This window comes from Streptopelia decaocto, assembly GCF_964273445.1.
Source record: "Streptopelia decaocto genome assembly, chromosome: 26".
Lineage (NCBI taxonomy): Eukaryota > Metazoa > Chordata > Aves > Columbiformes > Columbidae > Streptopelia > Streptopelia decaocto.
The window spans coordinates 978274-999585 of NC_138681.1; the positions used below are offsets into that span (position 1 = coordinate 978274).

The window sequence follows — 21312 nt, forward strand, 5'->3', positions numbered from 1 at the left end:
GGTTTCTCCTGCCGAAACAGCCACCAGCCCCCCCGCCCCGGCTAATGGGAACCGGGAGCGTCGGGCACATACTTCCCGAGTGACGTTATGGGGGGGAACGGGCACGAAGAGGGGGGGCTGCACTGAGTCATCCCCCTCCCCCTGGGGCCCCTCAAACTGGGCCAGCGTGGGGGAGGCTCCGCGGTTGGCCCCGGCGCTGCGGCTCCGTGCTGGCAGAACGCTGGGGCCCCCCCCAGCCATCACACTCATACGGGGGACACGTACGGGGGACACCGCGCCACGCCAGCCCCCGGGGGCGTCACCCCGGCCGAACAAGCGCGGGCTGTGTGTGTGCGTCCAGCCTGGCCGGACGCCGCTTTTCCATTTGCGCGCTCGGAAAGCGGCAGCGGCCAGAGGAGAAACCGCAGCGCCGGGGCCGAGCCCCACGCCGCGTGTCCCTGGGGAGCGGCGCGGCGCTGCCGGGACACGCGGTACCTGGACGGCCGCCCCACGTCCTCCCCCGCGGCCCCACGTGGCCCCGCCGGCCGAGCCGCGCGGACCGCGGGACGTGCTTTTTGGCAGTGCCAGCTGCGAGGAACTCCCTGTTGCTGGCAAGCGTGGGGGAATGCAAACAGAGCTGTCAGCGCCGGAGGGATTCCTGCTGCAACGCTGGGCTCCGGGCATCCCTCCCACGGCGGGGTTGCATCCTGCCCAGGAGCTGCTGGTTGTGCTGCTGGTTCTGGCTGTGCCGCGGCTCTCGGGGACACGGGGCTGGCGGCAGAGAGGCCGTGGGGGACGCCAGCCCCACGGGACCTGGTGGCTGCTCTGCCCCACAACAGGAGGGTAGGGATGCTGCAGAGGGGAACAGCGGAGGGCTCGGCCCCCCCAGCTGCTGGAAAAGGGATGGGGGGTTCTGCTGAGATGCCCACAGATGGTTTTAGGATGGCAAACCAGTGGGTGTCCCCTTCACCCTGTCCCCAGGGAGCCCTGTGGTGGCGGCAGAGCCGCTGGTGCGGGATCGGGGTGGGCAAGGGGCAGCGCTCCAGCTGGGCAACTGGGAAGAGCCCTGAGCTGGCTGGGAGGACACGAGGGTGCCAGTGGAGACAGGGGGAGGTTTATTGGTGTGGCGAGGGCTGCGATTCCCGCCGGGACGCGGAGAGATGCTGCCGGGCTCACGGTGTAAAAACAGTCCCAAGGGAGCAGGGGAGGAAGCACTGGGCGGCTCTTCCTCACTCCTCCTCCTCCTCCTCCTCCTCCTCCATGGCGATGGGCTGGCGGGCAGCCGGCCCCGCGCTGCCGCGCTGGATGGAGACGATGCCGCTCAGGAAGGCGTAGGCCAGCATGGCCGCCAGCCCCACCACCACCGACAGCAGCTGGTTGCGCCGTTTGTGGGGCTCGTCCTCCGCCTCGCCGCCCTCGGCACCCACGGTCCGCGGGGCGCCGGCCGGGGGGTCACCTGGGGGCACAGAGCGGGGTGTGCATGGGGATGGGTCACCGCGGGGCGAGGCGGGGGGGGGGGTCACATCTCACCTCCGTCCCAGGGGAAGTAGAGGCTGAGGATGGAGGTGCAGTAGTTGCACAGGTTCTGCAGGGACTTGAGGTGCTGCTGCAGTTTCCCGTTGGGCAGCTTGGCCTTCAGGAGCGGCGCCAGGCGGCTGAAGACCAAGGCGTCGAGGGAGGCCGGCCTGGGGCACAGAGGCTGCGCTGGGCACGGTCCCTCGTCCCGCTGTCACCACCCAAAGCCACCCGGACGCCGCGGCCACCCCCAGCCCATCCTCCTCCAGAGGGTCCTCAGCCCCCCCGGTGAGGACGGGAGCAGCAGGACGATCCCATCCCGCATGTTTGCTGCGGCTTCCCCACATTCCACCACGATTGCCAGGGGCTCTGGTGCCCCCGAGCACCTTTTGGCCCTACAGCCACCTACGAGTCTCCGAAGAAGAACTTCTGGGAGCCGAGGCGCTGGGACAGGAGCGTCAGGCATTCCCGAGCGTCCCGGTAGAGCTGCCGAAGGACAGAGGGTTGTCACCCACCCCGCAGACCAAGGGCAAGGGGCGCTCAGCCGGGCGAGCCCTGCGCCCCACCAGGGCCCCGCCGCGCCCAGACCACCTCCCCTCACCTCCTTCTCCAGCTTCTCCTCGTCCTCCATGTAGCCGTCTCCCCAGAGAAGCTGCAGCCGCTCCACGTGCCGCTTGTGCATGCAGTTGGGCAGGAAGAAGTTGAGCGGGAAGGGGACGGTTTCCGCGTACCACTTGCGCGTGTGCTCCACGTAGTTCTTCGCGTCCACCCAGAACGTGTGGATCTGCAGCGGGGGACAATCCGTGCCCGGGCCACGGCAGGGCCGGCGTCCCCGCAGCACCACGGTGGAGCCCAGACCCCCGCCCTGGCTGCACGACCCCCGGCGCCCTGATCCCTGCGCCCGATGCTCCACGTCCCCAGGACTTTGCTGCCTGCAGCACTTTCTGGTGGGTGCATGCCGGAGCCCACCAGCACCCCTCCAAAGGGGATATCCGGCCACCTCCCCGTGTCCCCCCCTCGGATGTTTTTCCATGGGATGCTCACCAGCACCGGCAGCAGTTTCTCTTCCAGCAGGGACACGAAAGCCAGCGTGTCCGCGCCTTGCGTGGCCGAGAGGTCGTAGTCGGCGTTATACTTCTGCAATGGCCATGATCCGGTCGGGAATTATTGGGCAACCACGACAGCGCCCCTTCTTCTCCCAGCGCCCCCCAGCCTGGGGCGGGGTGCCCCTCGCCCCCCCCGTACCTGTTTCCTGAGGTGGGTTATGATCTGCTGCGTTTTGGAGATGGTGCCTTTGTCCCGCGTCTTCAGCGCAGGGAGGGACCCTGCGGGCGGGGGGACGGGGCTGTGGGCGGCGGTGCCACCGGTGCGGGGGGGCTGTGCTGGGGTGAGGGGACCCCGCGATTGGCAGAGGGAGCACAAGGCAGAGGCGCATGTGGCGGGGTGGGGGGTGCAGAAAATGGGGCCGGGGGACTCAGTGACGGGCGAGAGGATGAAGCTGCGTGCGACGGGACGTGGGGGGGGCGATGGCTTGGAGGGGGTGAGATGGGGCGGGGGGGGTGCGATGGGCTGAGGGGGATAAAATGGGGTGAGGGGGGAGTGCAGTGGGGTGCAATGGGGTGAGGGGGTGTGATGGGGTGGGAGGGATGCAATGGGCGAGAGGGATGCAATGGGGTGACGGGGGAGTGCAGTGGGGTGCAATGGGGTGAGGGGAATGCAATGGGGTGAGAGGGGAGTGCAGTGGGGTGCAATGGGGTGAGGGAGGGGGATGCAATGGGGTGATAGGGGAGTGCATTGGGGTGCAATGGGGTGAGGAGGATGCAATAGGGTGGAGGAGGTGTGCACTGGGGTGCAATGGGGTGAGGGAGGAGTGCAGTGGGGGGCAATGGGGTGAAGAGGGTGCAGTGGTGCAAGGGATGGGCAACAGCACAAGGTGGGGGGTGCAAAGAGGCAGGGGGTGCGCCACGGAGCAGAGGGGTGCAATGGGGTGATGTGGTTCGCAGTGGGGCAGGGGGTGCTCCCGGGGTGCAGCGTTGCGCAGTCCCGGCTGCCGGCCGGTACCGGTATCCCCGGTGCGGGGGGGCGGCCCTTACCGGAGGGGCTTCTCCAGGGGCTGGTGACCCGGTGCACCTTGAGCGGTGCCCCCGTGAACCGCGCGTACGTCTGCAAGAGAGCGGAAGGCGAGCGGGGGCTCGGCCGGACGGGACGCACCGGCCCCGGCCCCGCCGCTCCCCGCCCCGCTCCCGCCGCCGCTCACCAGCACGGCCAGGCAATCGGGGTCCACCGAGGGCAGCCCCCAGCCCCCGGTCCAGCAGAACAGCTCCATGGGCGCCGCCATCTTCCCGCCCGACCCGGAACCACACGGGCCCGGCTCCGCCCGCCCCCACCGCGGGGCGGCACCGGCGGCTCCCGCGGCAGCGGCCCCGGGGCCGCTCCGGGGCTCAGCGGACTCTCCGGGCGGGGGGGGCTGCGCTTGGCGGGTCCCTGGACCCGCTCCGCGTGTTTCCATGGATTGAAAACAGGGGCGGAGAGAAAACTCCCGCTGCGCGGCTGGGGACCGGCCCCCCTGCTCCGTTACCCGCCGTTACCCGGGGTCGCTGGCGTGCGTTGAGCCGCTGGCGCGGAGCTGGAGCCGGGGGAACGGGGCTGGGGCGCCCCCCCGCCCCCTCCGTTGTTATGGAGCCCGGGGAAACAGGAGTAAACACAACCGGGACACCGCGGGCCGCCCGCCCGCCTTGGCCGGTGCTCAGCGGGAAAACGGCTCGACCGGTCCGAGCATCCCCGGGCTGGCTCCGGTGGCAACGGGCGGGCTCGGGCGCTGCCCGCGGGGCACCGCGCTGCCACCGCCGCCCAGAGCCACGGCGGGGGCTCCAGCGGTGCCGCCGCTCCCCCTCCCCGCTGCCCGGGGCGGAGGGGAAGGAGTTCCCGGGATGAGCTCATGGTGTTGCTCCGGGAGTTGGGCCGGATCCCGGCGCTGATTTATGCTGCTGAGCGCTCTCCAGGCGGGCTGGCTCTCCTCGCTCCTCTCCCGCACCGGGATCACCGCCTGCCCCGGGGGGTCCGCCCGCCCCGGGGAGCGCCGCCCGGCCCGGGGGTTGGCAGCTCACCGCGGGGCACTCCTGCCAAAGCATCCCCGCACCCTCGGCTGCCGGTGGCGGTTCCTGGCTCTCCTGGGCTGGGATGCTCCGGCGCTGCTGGGGCGGCTCTAGCTCGCAAGAAGGCGGCCCCAGACTGCCTGACCTCCCGGTGAACCGGCGCCTGCCACACTCAATTTCTGTGAGCGGGAGCTGCGCCAGAGGCGGGCAGTGCCAGGGCGGCCGGTGGGTCGCCCGCAGCCCCGGGCTCGGTGCGCCGCGCCGCGCCCCGCCCCGCTCCTCTCCGCCGCCGGGGCCGCGGCCGGGTCGCCGCGGCCGAGCGCCCGCCGGGGTCCCGGGGATGCGCGCCCGTGATTGACGGCTCTTTGTTTCCTCCTCGCCGGCAGCGCCGGCCCCTCCCCGTTCGCGCCACCCCGCCCCGCCGCGCTCCGCTCCGCACCGGCGGCACCGGCGGCATGGGGGTACCGGCGGCCGCGGGGGGCCCGGCGCTCGGTGCGCTGCTGGCGCTGCTCCTGCTGGGCGCCGCCGGGGCGGCTCGTCACGGGCTGCAAGGTAAGGGCTGCTGCCGGGCCGGGCCCCGGGGCGGCGGCGGGGCGGCCCCGACGGGGCGAGGCGGACGGGGCGCCCGGTTCGTTGCCAACCGGGAGGCGACGGCTGGAGTCCCCCTGGTCCCGCTGCCGCCAGCTGGGGAGCCCCGGCCCCGCTCTGCTGTCCCGCTGCCCAGCTTGGGGCGGCTGACAGCGGCTCTGCTCGCCCTGGGAGGTCTGGCACCCGGGCTGCGGACAGCAGGGGACAGAGGGACATTCATCCCCGGAGCTCGGGGCGGCCGCCGGCACCCCCCAGGGTCGGCTGTGCCCGGGGGCAGCTCGGGGCAGGGACACACAGCCACGCCTGGACACCGGTCCTGAAGTCGGCTCGGGGCGGCGGGAGGTCAGCGGGGGCTCCCGGGGCCGCGGTGCGCGGATGGGGCTTGCGGGACCGGGACTCCTCCCGGTCTGCCCGGTGCGGTTGCACGGAGCTGGCGGGCAGCGGTGCAGCGGCGGGACCGGGCTCTCCGTGCTTCCCCGCAGCGCCCCGGGCCGGTGCCGACGGCCGTGCAGACCCTGCAAGGGCTCCCGGTCCCGCTGCGTCTTAACGGGGCGGCCGCGGTTTTTGCTCCGCGGCGTCCACCGGGACCTGGACCGGGGGCGCTCCGCGCTGCCCCCGCAGCTCCACGCGAGCAGCGTCCTCCCCTCCGCTATCCCACGGGGCCGGACCGGTTCTCTCAGCGAACGGGATGCTCGCGGCCGCCCCCGCGGGGAAATGCCGGGTGCAGAGGTGGGGAGCAGGGCAGGCTCCGGGCCGGGACCCCGCTGAGCCGCCGGTCCCGCCGGTGGCGGGGGCTCCGCGGGTCCCTCCCGGCGGTGCCGGTGCTGGAGCGCCACCGCGCGGGGCCGCGGCTGGGCGGGGCTCGGAGCTTTCGGGGCTTCCCCGTTCCCCCCCGACCGGGGTCCCGGTCATCCAGGGACTCCCCCTTTGCCCTTGGGGGGGTTTTCGGTGGGCCGGGTCGCGGTGCCCCGGACCGGGCATCTCCGGGTTCCTGCAGCTGCCGGGCAGGATGTGACCCCCGCGCTCGCTCCCGCAGTCATTGACCTGCTGATGGTGAGCGAGGCCCGGCAGATGGCCAGCATCACGCACAAGATCCGGATGGAGCTCCTGACCGTCAATGACGTTTACCTCCTCTCCACCTTCCGCCTGCCCCCCAAGCAGGGGGGGACCCTCTTTGGCCTCTACTCCAAGAAGGACAACACGAAGTGGCTGGAGGTCTCCGTGGTGGGAAAAATCAACAAAGGTGGGTGTCTGTTGTATGGGCATGTGCTGGCTCCGGTCTTACCGTGATGCTCAGAGACAGGGACCAAATTCCTGCCATCCATGGGGCCCACTGGGGAGAGCGGCGGGTGCACCGGGGTCCCCAGGGGCTGCTGGAGGACAGAGGTGACGTCCCCTTCTCGCTCCTCCGCAGTCCTGGTGCGTTACCTGCGGGAAGACAACAAGCTGCACTCGGTCAACCTGCAGCACGCGCAGGTGGCGGACGGGCAGAGCCACAGCATCATCGTGCGCCTGAGCGGGCTGCGTGGGGACATGCTGAGCGTGGAGCTCTACGTCGACTGCAAGCAGATGGACTCCAGCGTGGGGCTGCCCGAGCTGTCCGAGATCCCCCTGGCAGAGGTGGAGTCCATCGAGGTGCGCACGGGGCAGAAGGCGTACCAGAGGATGCAGGTGAGTGTCAGGACCCCCTGGGGGGATCATACGCACCCCCCCGTGTCCTCAGGGACAGGCAGAGCCCTCCGCGGCTGACTTCATCTCCCCTTGTACATCAGGGGTTCGTGGAGTCGATGAAGCTGATCCTGGGAGGGTCCATGAGCCGCGTCGGGGCCCTGAGCGAGTGCCCTTTCCAAGGAGACGAGTCCATTCACAGTGCAGGTGACAGCACATCCGCACCCTGCGCCGAGCAGGGACAACGCAGGGGGCTCACGGGGTCACCCACGCGTGCTACGTGCGTGTCGGGGTGGGAGGTGGCGGCTCGTTGCACAGAGCAGGGCTCCTGCCTCTCCCGCTCCTGCATCCCCTGTGCGCACCCTGACCAGGAGCAGCCACGCAAGGTGACGCTGCTGGGCTTCGGGGTCAGCGCTCAGTAATACCTTGTCTCTCCCCTTGCAGTGACAAGCGTGCTGACCTCCATCCTGGGTAAGTCCCTTTCTGCTTCGCCCTTTCACCTGCCAAGGTGATGGAGACATTTGGGGCAGAAAAAGCAGAAAAGCCTGTCCCAGCGCCCCAGGGTGGGGTGGACTCAGGGACACGGGGTGCGCTGCAGGGGAAGGGTCCTGTGTGGACCGGGGAGGATGAGGAAGGACAGTCAACTGTCTTGCCCTCCTGGTTTGGTGCTGGGGGGCAGAGCAGCCCCCAGCCACCGCCACCAGGATGCTGCATCTATCCTGGCGCTGACCTTGTCCTCTGTGCTCCTGGCAGGCGAGCAGACCAAGGCACTGGTCACGCAGCTGACGCTCTTCAACCGGGTCCTGACCGAGCTGCGAGAAGACATTAGGGACCAGGTGAGGCGGTGGGGCAGCGTCGGCTTTCCCTGGGTTGGACTTGCCCAAGAGCGGGTGCCAGCCAGTAAACCGCATCCCCCTGATGCTCCACGTTGTGCTGCCTCACAGGTGAAGGAGATGTCTCTGATCCGCAACACCATCATGGAGTGCCAGGTCTGCGGTGAGTGCCGGCAAAGCTCTGCTCCCACCTCGGGGGACCCAGGGATGTCCCGTCTCACCCCCTGCCCGGCCCTTCTCAGGTTTCCACGAGCACCGATCCCGCTGCAACCCCAGCCCCTGCTTCAGCGGCGTGGACTGCATGGAGACGTACGAGTACCCCGGGTACCGCTGCGGGCCGTGCCCGCCAGGGCTGGAGGGCAACGGCACGCACTGCGCCGACATCAATGAGGTGGGCAGCTCCTGCGCTTGGGTCAGCATGTAATGCCCGAGCCCCAGAGCATCCACAAGCCAGGGAAGGGCCCTGGTGAGACACCCCGGGGTGGTGGGCACCGTGGTGTGGAGGGTGAAGCCTTTCTCTGTCCCTGTGCCACAGTGCGCTCATGCCAACCCCTGCTTCCCCGGCTCCAAGTGCATCAACACAGCCCCCGGTTTCCGCTGCGAGCCCTGTCCCCGCGGCTACCGCGGCAACACCGTCTCGGGCGTGGGGGCTGACTACGCGAGGGCCAGCAAGCAGGTGAGCGCGGTGCCGTGGGGTCCCCGAGTGGGGTGCCAGGGGACGGCGCCTTTCCCGGGCAGAGCTGCAGGCAGGGAAAGCTCCTGGGTGACCATTCCTGCCGCGCCGCCCGCAGGTTTGCACGGATATTGACGAATGCAACGACGGGAACAACGGCGGCTGCGACCCCAACTCCATCTGCACCAACACGCTGGTGAGCGGAGCTGCCCCGCTCCCCTGCCCGGCCCTTGGGGCTGCTCTGCTCCCCGAATGCTGCCCCTGTCCCTCTCTCTGTCTCTCTCCCAGGGCTCCTACAAGTGTGGCCCGTGCAAGTCGGGGTTTGTGGGGAATCAAACGTCCGGCTGCATCCCGCAGAAATCCTGCAGCACTTCCACCTCCAACCCCTGCGACGTCAACGGCGTCTGCGTGTTTGAGAGGAACGGTGAAATTTCCTGTGCGGTGAGCGGGGGACGGGAGGACAGCGAGGCCGGGGGGCGCGGGGGCATCACCGGGGGCAGCGGTTGGTCCTTCCAGGGCCTTTCCCCTGATCTCTTCTTGTTCCAGTGCAACGTGGGCTGGGCTGGCAACGGCAACGTGTGCGGGCAGGACACAGACCTCGACGGCTACCCGGACGAGCCCCTGCCCTGCATCGATAACAACAAGCACTGCAAGCAGGTGGGTGTTCTGGAGCGGGGGCAGCATCCTCGGGGTGCTGGGCTGCGTCTCCTCCCCGGCTCTAACGCCGTCGGTGCCTGCAGGACAACTGCCGCCTGACACCGAACTCGGGGCAGGAGGACGCCGACAACGACGGCATCGGGGACCAGTGTGACGATGACGCCGATGGTGATGGCATCAAGAACGTGGAGGTGACTGTGCTTGGAGGGTGGGACGTGATGGACACGCTTTGGCTTGGTGACGAATCCCTCGAGATGCTTCTCCTGGCTCTGGGATGTGTCGCCGGGTGTGCCGGAGGAGCTGCGGGACTGCGGCCACCGCAGCACAGGCATCTCTGTCCCCTTCCCCGCAGGACAACTGCCGGCTCTTCCCCAACAAGGACCAGCAGAACTCAGACACCGACTCCTTTGGGGACGCCTGTGACAACTGCCCCAACGTGCCCAATAATGACCAGCGGGACACGGACAGCAACGGCGAGGGGGACGCTTGCGACAATGACATCGATGGGGACGGTGAGCGGCTCTCGGGTGCCTGCGCGGGGCCGGGGGTGCCCGTGGAGCCGGGATGCTGCCACACCGGGCTGGGGGGACGGCGAGGACACCACCCCGCGCTATCCTTGCAGGGATTCCCAACATGCTGGATAACTGCCCCAAGGTGCCCAACCCTCTGCAAACGGACCGGGACGAGGACGGCGTTGGGGACGCCTGTGACAGTTGCCCTGAAATGAGCAACCCCACTCAGGTATGGCCGGGGCCAGGCTGGGGAGGGGGCGTGGATGGGGACGTGGGGGGTTCTCCTGTGCACGGCTGGGCCCCCTCGCCCTGGGGTGTCCGCTGAACTAGGGCTCTGCTCTCCTCCAGACAGATATGGACAGTGACCTGGTAGGAGACACCTGTGACACCAATGAGGACAGGTGGGGACTGTTCTGCTGCAGCATCACATCCCCATCCCTCCCCGTCCTATTCTTTGGGGCTGAGCTGGGTTCCCGGCTTGGGGGCCCGGGAGGAGGGACAGTGGGGTCTTCAGGGTCAGGAGGGTGCTGGGACACGGTCTCGGGACACAGGGACACGTCCCTTGTTTGTGGCACCACTCTGACCCTGTCCTTGCTCCCAGTGACGGGGACGGGCATCAGGACACCAAGGACAACTGCGCCGAGATCCCCAACAGCTCCCAGCTGGACTCGGACAACGACGGGCTGGGGGACGACTGTGACAACGACGACGACAACGATGGCATCCCCGACTACGTGGCGCCCGGCCCAGACAACTGCCGCCTCATCCCGAACCCCAACCAGAAGGACTCGGATGGTGAGCAGCCGGCAGGAGGCGGAGCCGCGGGGGCTCAGCGCGGCCCTGACCGGGGTGCGTGTCCCCAGGGAACGGCGTGGGCGACGTGTGCGAGGAGGACTTCGACAACGACACGGTGGTGGACCAGCTGGACGCGTGCCCCGAGAGCGCCGAGGTGACGCTGACCGACTTCCGCGCCTACCAGACCGTCATCCTCGACCCCGAGGGGGACGCCCAGATCGATCCCAACTGGGTCGTCCTCAACCAGGTGTGGGTGCTGCCCCCCGTGTTTCTGGGGACTGTGCTATTGGGGTGGGAGCAGAGGGCGACGGGGAGGTCCCCGGGGGTGCTGGGGACGCCCCTCACCCAGCTGTCACCCACAGGGCATGGAGATCGTGCAGACCATGAACAGTGACCCCGGGCTGGCTGTTGGTAAGAGATGCTCTCCCAGACTCTGCGGGGCAGCCCCCTACTCCTGTCCCCTGCGCTGGGGGGGTGACAGCCGGTTCTTTGTCCCACAAAGGGGTGAAGGGTGGGCTGGAGGGAGCTGGGGTGCAGGGTCCCGTGCGGGGCGAGGTGGTTTCTCGCAGCGTTTCCCCACCCGTAGGCTACACGGCCTTCAACGGGGTGGACTTCGAGGGCACCTTCCACGTCAACACCGTCACTGACGATGACTACGCCGGCTTCATCTTCAGCTACCAGGACAGCGCCAGCTTCTACGTGGTGATGTGGAAGCAAACGGAGCAGACGTACTGGCAGGCCACCCCGTTCCGCGCCGTGGCCGAGCCGGGGCTGCAGCTCAAGGTGGGCGCTGATCACCCCATGGGCTGGCTCAGGCCCCCCAGGTCGGGTCCCCCTGACACCCCGTGCACCCCCAGGCAGTGAAATCCTCGACGGGCCCCGGGGAGCACCTGCGCAACGCGCTGTGGCACACGGGCCACACGCCCGACCACGTCCGCCTGCTCTGGAAGGACCCGCGCAACGTGGGCTGGAGGGACAAGACGTCCTACCGCTGGCACCTGGCCCACCGGCCCCAGGTGGGCTACATCAGGTGAGCGGGGGCCGGGGTGGGGGCCGTGGAGTATGGGGAGGATGGTGGCGGTTGGGTGGGGGTACAGCCTGGGTGGGACCACACCAGTGGGGGATGCAGTTGCTGGGATGCGGGTCCCCCTCAGTGGGGATGGTGCCACCAGCCCTCGTGTGGTACAGCCCTGGGGGAGAGGATGCTGGCTGGGGGGGGTCCAGCGCCGGTGGGACCACCCCAGAGGGGGGATGCCGGCCGTGGGGAGGGGTCCAGTCCCGGTGGGACCACCCCAGAGGGGGGATGCCGGCCGTGGGGGGGGGTCCAGCGCCGGTGGGACCACCCCAGAGGGGGGATGCCGGCCGTGGGGAGGGGTCCAGTCCCGGTGGGACCACCCCAGAGGGGGGATGCCGGCCGTGGGGGGGGGTCCAGCCCCGGTGGGACCACCCCAGAGGGGGGATGCCGGCCGTGGGGGGGGGTCCAGCGCCGGGTGCGGCCTCGGGAGCGTTTCCCCTTTAAGGATCCCGTCGGGGCGGCAGTGGTGGTTGGGGGGGGCTCCGCAGGCCGGGCCCGTCCGCCCCGCCGGGCCCCCGCGGCCATTGTCCCGTCGCCATGGCGACCCCGCCGGCCGCCGGCGCCTTTCACATGCAAAACGCCCCACAAAAGCGGCAGGGCCGGGACGGGGGCGGCGCGGGGGGCTCCATCCCGGCCACGGCGCGGGGGGGGGGGCCGGTCCGGGGGTCCAACCCCGGCGGGATGCCCCGTTCTCAGCCCGGTGTCTCCATCCTACCCCGGGACGGGATGCCCCGTTCCCAGCCCGGTGCCCCCACCCCATTCCCGGGACGGGATGCCCGGTGCTGACCCCGGTGGGGGTCCCGGTCCCCCGCTGACCCCCCCGGGTCGGGCCGTTTTCCTGCCCCCGCAGGGTGCGGCTGTACGAGGGCCCGCAGCTGGTGGCTGATTCCGGGGTGATCATCGACACCACCATGCGCGGGGGGCGGCTGGGGGTCTTCTGCTTCTCCCAGGAGAACATCATCTGGTCCAACCTGCAGTACCGCTGCAACGGTGAGCACCGGGAACCCCCCGCGGGGACACCGGGGCCGCCCCGGGCCGGGGGCTCACGGAGCATCTTCCCCCGTCGCCCCTGCTGCGGGGGTCGGTCCGTCGGTCCTCGGCCGGGGGCTTGGGGGGCTCTCTTGCTTTACCGGGGCTTGGCCCCTCCCCGGTTATTGACGCCCCCACCCCGTTCTCGCCCCGCAGACACGATCCCCACCGACTTCGAGCCCTTCCGCCGGTTCCTGCTGGAGGGACGCGAGTGAGCGGCCGTGCCCGGTGCGGACCGCCCCCCGCCTCCCCGCACCAGCGGCACCCAAGGGCGCTCCGAGCCCTGCAGCCCCTCCCGGCCGGGCCCCCTCCCGGCCCCCCGCGGACTTTGCACTGCCGGTAACCGGCGCCTGCGGCCGGCAACGGGGCGGGTGGCGGGGCTGCCCCCCCCGCCCTGCTGCCCGGTACTGCGGTCCCTGCCCGAAGTCTGGCCATAAAGTTTTAAGTGTTTTCTAGCCTGCGCGCCCGGTTCCTAAGGGGGGTCCCGCCCTCCCCGTGCTCTCGGCTCCGTCCTTCACCGTCCTCCCGGTGGTCGTCGCGGTGGTGGGGGGTGGAGCCCGCTGCCCGGGCCGGTCCCACCGGCGGAGCCCGGGGCGGCGGGAGGCCGGGACGAGTGCAATATTGGTAGGCGAGAGCACAACACTGCACCGCATCCCGTCCCTCCCGCCGCCCCGGAGGGAGCGGAGCCGCCGCCGCTCGGGCCGTTCCGTGGGAACTGCGCGGTGCGCGCCGAGCCCCGGCGGCAGTGCCCGGTCGCCATGGCAACGGGTGTCCCGGCAACGCGGCGGAATGTGCCCCCCCCCCCCCCGCGCCATCCCAACTCCCGCCCCGCCCCGGAGAGCGCGGGGCCGGCACCGGCACCGGCCCGGCCCCCCCTGCCCCGCGGCGGCGACAATGGGCGCGGCGGCCCCGGGCCCCCTCTCTTAAAAGGGCAACGCGGCGGCCGCCCCTCCCGGTGCCGGTGCTTGCGCGAACGTTGTGCGTTCCCCGTTCTCGCCCCGGGGCCGCAGCGGGAATGGGGCGGGCGCTGCTCGTGGGGGGGTTACCGGGGGAATCACGGAGGCGCTGGGGCGCACCTGTGCGGTACTGGGCGGGGCAGGTGAAATCACCGCTCGGTACCGAGCTCCTCCCGTTTGAGGGGTGCGCGGCGAGGCGGGGTGGGGCTCGTTCCGACCCCCCCGGTTCGAGGCCCCGCTCCCGGTGCCGCTCGGGGCGCGGGGTCAGCGCTGGGGTTGGCACCGCGCCCGCCAGGGGGCGCCGCAGCTCGGGCGGGAGCGCGCGCGGGGCGCGGCCGCGCGTGCACGGGCCGTGGGGACGGAGCGACCCCCCCGCCGGGGACCCTCCCGGTCCTGCTCAACCCCGCGGACACGCGTGGGTGCCGGGTACGCTTCCCCAGCCCGGTGCCGGTGGCCCGGGGGTGTTGCCGCGGGAGGGCGGGTGCTGGGGTGTCCTCGGGGGACGCTGTTCTGCGTGTCCGGCCCCTTCCTGTCCCTCAGCTCCCCCACGCAGCGTGTTTTTTCGGTGGGTTTCTGCTACGGGAAGTATTGCCGACCTTAAACCGCGGCGTTGAGCAGGCTGGGGGGGCTCTTGGGGACACAGGCCGGGAGCTGCATCACCAGTGTGGGACGGCAGCCGGGATCCCGGGGTGGCCACGGGGAGCAGAACGTGGTGGGTGCGGGAGGATGCGGTAAAGCGAGCGAGGGTGGCGGGTACACCCGTCACAGTGTGCGGGAGCTGCGCTTCCCCACGGCTGGGGGGCTTCGGGGAGCTCATATTGACCTGGAGCTGCCTGCTTGTGTTCCTCTTGCCCAGCACCAAAACTCTGCACCCACTGGGGCACTGGGTGCAGCTGAGTCCCATCGTGCCCACACCGACAACCAGGCTGCCCATCCCTGCGTCACCAAGGGTCCCCTCCCCTCTGCTCCCTCGGAACCCCCCGGCACGGCTGGGGTGGCAGTTCAGCTCCATCCGGCCAGGATGCCGGACCCGGGGGGCCCCCGCCAAGCCCTCCCGAGGAATTGGGGCCCTCCCCAGGGATCGGGGCTCTGCTGCAGGGCAGGGAGGGACCGGAACGGCCGGTGTCCGGTCGTGCCAGGAGCACGTGTCACCGGGGAGGACGGGGGCTCCACGCCCTGGCACGGGTGGCACCTGGTACCTCTGGGCTGGAGCATCAGCATCCAGCTCGGCGCTGGGCATCAGCTGGGGCTGGGGCCACCTGAGGGCCACCTCCTCAGTCTTGTGCCTGGGGGCGGCCTGGCACCTGCTTACTGGGGTATACTGGGATTTTGTGGGGCCCTGGGCCCCACCTACGTAAGCATTTCGGGGGGGGATCACCGGTGTTTATTTGAGTGCAGGGCGAGGCAATGGCCGGCCGGTAATGATTAACAGGCTGAGCTGGAGAATGAGGCCCCCCCGAGGGAGGGGCTGGGGGGCTCCGTCCCCACCCCGTGCTCCCCCCGAAATCCCGGCTGAGGGCTCAGCCTGCAGGGGGGCCACATTCTGCCCCTCACCCCTGCCCAGGGACACCCACCTGCTGTCCCTTCCCCGCACCCCCCCCAAAGCTGCCCCCACCCATGGCGCAGTGACGCTGCCGGCAGTGTCCCCCCAAGCCGGGGGAGCAGGGGGGACCCCACCCATGGGGAAGGATGCTGCGGGTGCCCCGTCGGGAGGCGGCGCCCCTGCGCCATGTGCCAAGCGGGGCGGAAGGACCCCCCCGTCCCGGGGCCAGCGGTGGGGTGGGGCCTCCCCACCTGCGCCAGGTGTTCTATAAAGCTCCCGCCGCTGCCGAGCCGCCAGTTCCCGCGCCCCAGATCACAGCGCGCGCCGCCGGTAACGGGAGAGCAGCCACCGCAGGGCCCCGACAGGCACCGGGACCCCCCCGGGATGACCCCCATGGCGTTCACCACCCTCCTGCTGGTGCTGGCGCTGGGTGCAGGTGAGGGACAGGGGCCGGTGGGACCCCACGCTGGGACTTGGGCTAGTGGGGAGGTGACGGGGCAAGTGGACAGGAGGGGGGTCCCCTGGGCTTTCTAAGCTGGGACGGGGGGACACCAGAGCTGGTGGCACAGGGGCGGCAGGGACATTGCCATCTTGTTTGGTCCAGTCCTGGGGTGCAGAATGCCAGCTTGATTATCTGCAGCAAAGCCACAAGCTGGGGACCTTGTGGTGACCATGGCTCCTTTTAGCCGTGTCCGAGGGGATCGGCCGCGGCCGGGCAGCGGGCTGTGCCGGGGCCAGCCGGAGCGCGCTGCGCCCGGGGCTCGCAGCCCGGTATGCAGGTGTGTCCCGGCAGGGCCATTCGGACCCTGGGCTCTGCTCCAGCGCCGCGGCACCCGCTGGGAAAGCGCCCGGGAGCCGCCCGTGCTGGCCGGCAGCCCAGCCGTGCGGGTCCGGGGGGGCGCGGGTGGCACCCCCCCCAGCCCAGCCCCCCGCGGGTGTTATCGGGGTGGGGGGTTGTGGCTGAGCCCCCCAGCCTGCCAGGGCCCCTTGGGGTCTGCAGGGATGGGCATGGAGCCAGTACCAGCTGCCCGGGCGGCACCACCCGGACCCACGTGTGCCCAGCACAAACCCCCCTGGTGGGGTATTCCTGAGGGTCTTGGCCTCGTGGAGGTGCCGGTGATCAGCTCCCGCTGCTTCTCGGTGCCTTGTGGCATCCAGCCAAAGAGCCGCGTTGCGGAAAACCTTCCCAAAGCGGCGCTGCAGCCCCAGCTGCCAACTCCGGTGTTGCCTTTAGGCACGGGTGCCGTAAACATCACCCAGACCACCACGACCAAGACGACCACCACGGACACCACCACCACCGACACCACCACCACCGACACCACCACCACCGACACCACCACCACTGACACCACCACCACCGACACCACCACCACGGAGACGACCACCACGCCCGCGACCGCTGCTCCCAACGTCACCATCTCCAAAAACACCATCGGCAACGAGACCCAAACCTCCATCTCCTCCCGCGCCACGGTCGTCCCCGCCACAGGCAACACCACCAGCTTCCAGTCCGGCAGCAGCTCCACAGACAAGGTCACGGCCAAGAGCACCGCGCTGCCCAGCTCTGCCAACAGCACCGACAGCGGCAATGGCTGGATCCCCGTTTCGAACAGCAGCACACCCCGGAGCAGCCCCGTGGTCCCCACCTTCCCCACGGGCGCTGGCACGGGGATCCCCATCACCAGCGCTCGAGGCAACGGGAGCAGCAGCGCCCAGGTTGTCCCCACCCAGCAAACCGCTGTCACCGCTCAGGGCAGCACGGCTGCCGGGCAAACCCCCCCGGCTGTGCCGGGCAGCAGCAGCGGCCCCAGCCCCAGCAAAACCGCAGCTCTGCTTCCCACCACCGTCCAGCTGCTCGTCCCCGTCCCCCTGTCCTTCCGCATCCTCAACAGGAGCTTCAACGAGAGCCTGCGGGACCCCACGTCCAGGGATTACCGGAGCCTGAGCTACAGCGTCCTGACCATGGTGAGTCCCAGCGCCGCGCTGGGCCAGCGAACCCCCCCAGGCTGTACTGGGAAGGAGTCACCTCCCATTAGGGCTCCCCATTAAAGTATCTGCTCCGGCGCGGGGATGGGGTGTCTGTGGAGGGGGCATCTGCTGGGGACGTGGCCGTCACCCCTGCGTCTCGTTGCAGTTTGAATCCGTGTTTGGCTGCACCGGCTGCGCGCTCCGGCAGAGCTACAAGGGCTGCAGCGAGCTCCGTTTCAGGTGAGCGGGTGGGTGGCTCCGGTGACAGATGTCCCGGCGGGGTGACCAGAGCCCCCGGGGGGGTCGGCGATCCGCACGCTGACCCCCCTGTCCCGGGCAGCCCAGGCTCGGTGCGGGCACAGTCCACCCTCGTGTTCGGGCACGGCGACGGCGCCGTCACCAGCGACACCGCGGAGCAGCAGCTGAGGAATAGTCTGAACCAGGACGGCTTCATCGGGGACCTGCAGCTCGTTGACATCCAGAGTGAGCGGGAGCTTCGGGATGGGGGTGTGAGGGGGGACGGAGCCCCATGGAGGGGGCTGGGGGGTCTGCAAGTGCTATTGCGCCCCACTGTCCCTCCTTGGCGCTGGGGTGGGCCCAGAACCGGCTGTTTCCCAGCGGTGGGCAGCACTGCCCCCTGTCCTGGGGGTGTCTCGGGGCTGTGTGTCCCAGCTCTGTGGCACAGCCACGTCTCTGTTCCTCTAGCAGGCACTGTGGTGGTGACGTCCCCAGCACCGGCGTCCGCGGTCCCAGACTGGGCCATTGCTCTGCTGGTCCTGGTCTCCATCCTGCTGCTGCTGAGCATCCTCACCTGCTTCCTCATGGTGAGCCCCCTGTCCCATCCGGCTCCTCCAGGTGTGTCCCTGTCCCCGTTCCCATGGCGTCAGCCCCTGACCCTTCCCCGCCCCCAGACCACCTGCACCTGCCGCCGGAAAAGCCGCGGGAAGCTGGACCTGCTCAGCACCAAGGATTCCTACAACCCCATGGCCGAGTACCCGCCGTACCAGAGCCACGGCCGCTACGCGCCGCCCACCGGCAAACCCAACCCCTACAGCCAGGTGAGACCCCCCCGGGGGCGCTTGTGCCTGGTGTCCCGGCTGCTGCAGGGGAAGGTGCTTTTGGGTTCAGGAGCAGGTGCTTTGGTGAAGGAGCAGGTGCTTTTGGTTGCAGGGGAAGGTGCTTTGGTGCAGGAGAAGGTGCTTTTGGGTAAGAAGGTGCTTTTGGGTGCAGGGGAAGGTGCTTTTGGGTAAGAAGGTGCTTTTGGGTGCAGGGAAAGGTGCTTTTGGGTGCAGGGGAAGGTGCTTTTGGGTGCAGGAGAAGGTGCTTTTGGGTAAGAAGGTGCTTTTGGGTGCAGGAGAAGGTGCTTTTGGGTAAGAAGGTGCTTTTGGGTGCAGGGGAAGGTGCTTTTGGGTAAGAAGGTGCTTTTGGGTGCAGGAGAAGGTGCTTTTGGGTAAGAAGGTGCTTTTGGTGCAGGAGAATGTGCTTTTGGTGCAGGGGAAGGTGCTTTGGGTGCAGGAGCAGGTGTTTCTGGTAGCTGGGCAGGTCCCTTGCCCTGCGGGTTAATGGCTAACGGAGCCAGGGGGGCAGGGGACGGTGGCCCCGGGTGCCCGTCCCACACCGGTCCCCTCCCGGCCGTGTCACATTCACGCCTGGATGGAGCCGCGGTGCTGAGCGTCCGGCCGGCGCTGGCAGAGCCGTCCCGGCTCCGGGGGCCGCCCGTGACCTTGGGCAGCTGCTCCCCCTTTTCCCGGGGGTTAGAACCAGGGGGTGCAGGTGGAACTTGGGGAGGGGGTGATCCCCAAATCCTCCCCCCCGTATCCCGCACTGAAATCGCGGCTGTGCCACCCGGAGCTGCCGCACACGCCAAGACGCGGCTCCACGGGCGAGGCGGCGGTTTGGGGGGTGCCCGCGTCCCCCCGGTGCGCTGCACCCCGCCGTGTGCCGGTGCCGTGGGCGGGGGCCGCATCCAGCTGCTTGGCTCCGTGTGAAGCTGCTCACCCTGTTCAAATACCAGGGGCCTGGGTAAATATTTGCCTTTGGTCTTGTTGGGCGAGCTTATCGCCCAGGAAGAGAGAACATGGTCAGGGACTTTTCGGGGGGGGCTCGGGGTGCCCGTGGTTGGGCACAGCGGGAACCCACAGTGGGGGTGTTGGGGGGGCTCGGCGTGGCTCTGACACCCCCTCTGCTATCCCACCCCAGGTAGCCGGTAGCAATGGCGGGGGCACCGGTACCTTCACCTACACCAACCCTTCCACCGGCTCCGACAACCTCTGAGGATGCGCCGGGACGGAGGGGAGGGGGCAGTCACGGCCCCTGGTTCTTTTGGGGGGGGACACACAGCACCAGCCGCCGGCAGGTCCCCCCGGCGCCGCTCAGCCCCTCGCCGCGGGCAGCGGGAGCTGGACGGTTCTGGAGCAGCCGCATTCGTGCGCATGACAGAACTGGATGAACAAAGATGCGGGGGGGACAAGGGCTCGTGCCCCCTGCGCTCGCCCCGGGGATTCCCATTGTCTTCGTTGTGATGTTATTTTCTAGCGGTATCTTTTTGGGGGGACGGCACCGGGCTCGGCGGGTGCCGGGTCTGCGCACGGGCTGTATTTATCGCATTGCACAATAAACGGGTGAGCGCAGGCGGGCGCCGTGTCCCACGGGGCTGCGGTGACACCGGGTGAGTCCCCGGTGGCCGGTGGGGTGTCCCCAGTGTGGGTGTCACCCGGGCGGGTGGTCTTGGCTCTCGGGGGGGGGACACACACTCCTGTTCCTCAAGCTTGGGTGTGTGCTGGGGGTATTTGTCACTTGCTGGTGTTGTACCTACAATCAGCGTCCCCGTCTCCAGCATCCCCATCCCATGTGTCCCTGTCCCATGTGTCCCCTGCATCCCCGTCCCATGTGTCCCCTGCGTCCCCACCCCCTGCATCCCCACCCCCTGTGTCCCCATCCCGTGCGTCCCCTTCCCGTGTGTCCCTATTGCGTGTCCCCATCCCCTGCATCCCCATCCCCTGCACCCCCATCCTGCGTCCCCGTCCCCTGCGTCCCCATCCCATGTCACCCTCCCGTGTCCCTCGGGCGTGACCGTGTCTGGCTGGTCCCTCTCGCTCCCACCCCGTGCTGTCTCATGAGCAAACACGTCTCGTTCAACACAACCGTTTGTCCCACGGCAGCACGGAAAGGTGCCAATGGTGCCATAAATCCGCGGGCAAGTCCCGTAAAGGGCGCGTGTTGGTTGGTGACACACGCGGCCGTGTCCCGGGCGCTGGGAGGGTTTCTGGCAATGGGTGAAAAGCAGCAAAACAAGGAAATGAAACTCCCCCCCCATAAAGGTGGCGTGAGCGCGGGCACGGAGCCAGCGCCGGAACCAGCCCTGGCACCGCACGCGTGCCTGGGGGGGCTTTGGCCACCGAACGTGGGCACGGGGCGGGGAACGTGGCTACACTGGGTGCCAGGGACCCCAGGAGGTGCCAGGGCCACACCAGAGTGTGAATGAGGGGCTGGGGGGGCTGCCCAGTGACAGGAGGTGACACAAGCCCCAGGGGTGGCTGCGGTTTGGGGGGGGTCCTCTATTTGCTTTGGGGTGCGCCTGGGGGGGAAGGATGGAAATCAGGCAGGAGGTGGGCAGGGAGGGGTCGGTGTCACGGTGTCACGGTGTCAGTGTCACATCCCACCACCCCCCAAGCAGCCGTGGGGCTGCTGCCACACCAGGTTGGGCAGGGCTGTGTTTGTCCCCCCCACCCTGGGCAGGGCCCCCAGGAATCGAAACCAGCGCCTGGGCTGGGCCCTACAAAGAGCCGCCTGTTTGCAGGGACCCAACCCGGCCCCCCCGGCTCCCAACGGAGCAGCCGGTGTCACCCGGTGACAGGAACCAGCGTGGGGGGGGAATGCCCACATGTGGTTCCTCCACCTGCCCCACAGGATGGGGGTACCCGGGTGGGGGGGTCCAGCCCACGTTACCCACCCCAAGGATGCTCCAGCGCCAAATAGCCCCCCCAGGCTGGACCAGAAGCGCCGTGGGACCCCCAGTAATGCCATGGGTGGGGTCCCGACCCAGGAGGACCCCGATATGTGGGGACAGGGTGGCAGCGGCCACGTGGCAGCGAGTGACACGTCAACGCCGCCCCAGCCCATCCCTGCTGGCCCTGGCCCAAGGGACAGCCCTGGCCAATGGCCTTGGCAATGGGCACCCCCCGGGCCCCCCAGCCCCCCGTGGTGCATCCCCGGAGGAGTCTGGCGTTGCAGTTTATTGTAGGAAACCATGAAAATACAGCAAATGTAACAGAACCCAGGAGAAACTACAGCAGCTTGGCCAGATCCCGGCCCCCCCGGCCGGGCTGGGACCCCCAACCCCACGGCTCCAGCCCCAGGGCTGAGTGGTGTAGGGGGCTGAGCGTGTCCCGGGGGACCCCAGGGACCCACAGCCCCGATGGCC

General features: G+C 69.5%; 2 protein-coding genes across 2 annotated transcripts; one reads left to right on the forward strand and one right to left on the reverse strand.

Moving 5' to 3' along the window:
* Positions 1 to 1077: 1077 nt before the first annotated feature.
* Positions 1078 to 4368, reverse strand: MTX1 (metaxin 1). Its single transcript, XM_082073369.1, has 8 exons — positions 3752 to 4368; positions 3588 to 3657; positions 2740 to 2819; positions 2539 to 2631; positions 2096 to 2278; positions 1904 to 1980; positions 1510 to 1664; positions 1078 to 1435 (listed from the first exon to the last, which is right to left on the reverse strand). Exons 1-8 carry the CDS (start codon positions 4001 to 4003, stop codon positions 1209 to 1211), a joined length of 1137 nt encoding a protein of 378 aa, XP_081929495.1. The 5' UTR covers positions 4004 to 4368; the 3' UTR covers positions 1078 to 1208.
* A 584-nt stretch (positions 4369 to 4952) lies between these two features.
* On the forward strand, positions 4953 to 12879 carry THBS3 (thrombospondin 3). Its single transcript, XM_082073368.1, has 23 exons — positions 4953 to 5141; positions 6214 to 6420; positions 6592 to 6848; positions 6950 to 7052; positions 7290 to 7316; positions 7599 to 7681; positions 7790 to 7841; positions 7921 to 8069; positions 8214 to 8354; positions 8470 to 8547; positions 8640 to 8792; positions 8898 to 9008; positions 9092 to 9199; positions 9361 to 9520; positions 9631 to 9749; positions 9869 to 9921; positions 10122 to 10315; positions 10384 to 10562; positions 10678 to 10726; positions 10902 to 11098; positions 11173 to 11345; positions 12241 to 12380; positions 12576 to 12879. The coding sequence occupies exons 1-23, from the start codon at positions 5045 to 5047 to the stop codon at positions 12632 to 12634; spliced, it is 2889 nt and encodes a 962-aa protein (XP_081929494.1). The 5' UTR covers positions 4953 to 5044; the 3' UTR covers positions 12635 to 12879.
* Positions 12880 to 21312: the final 8433 nt, after the last annotated feature.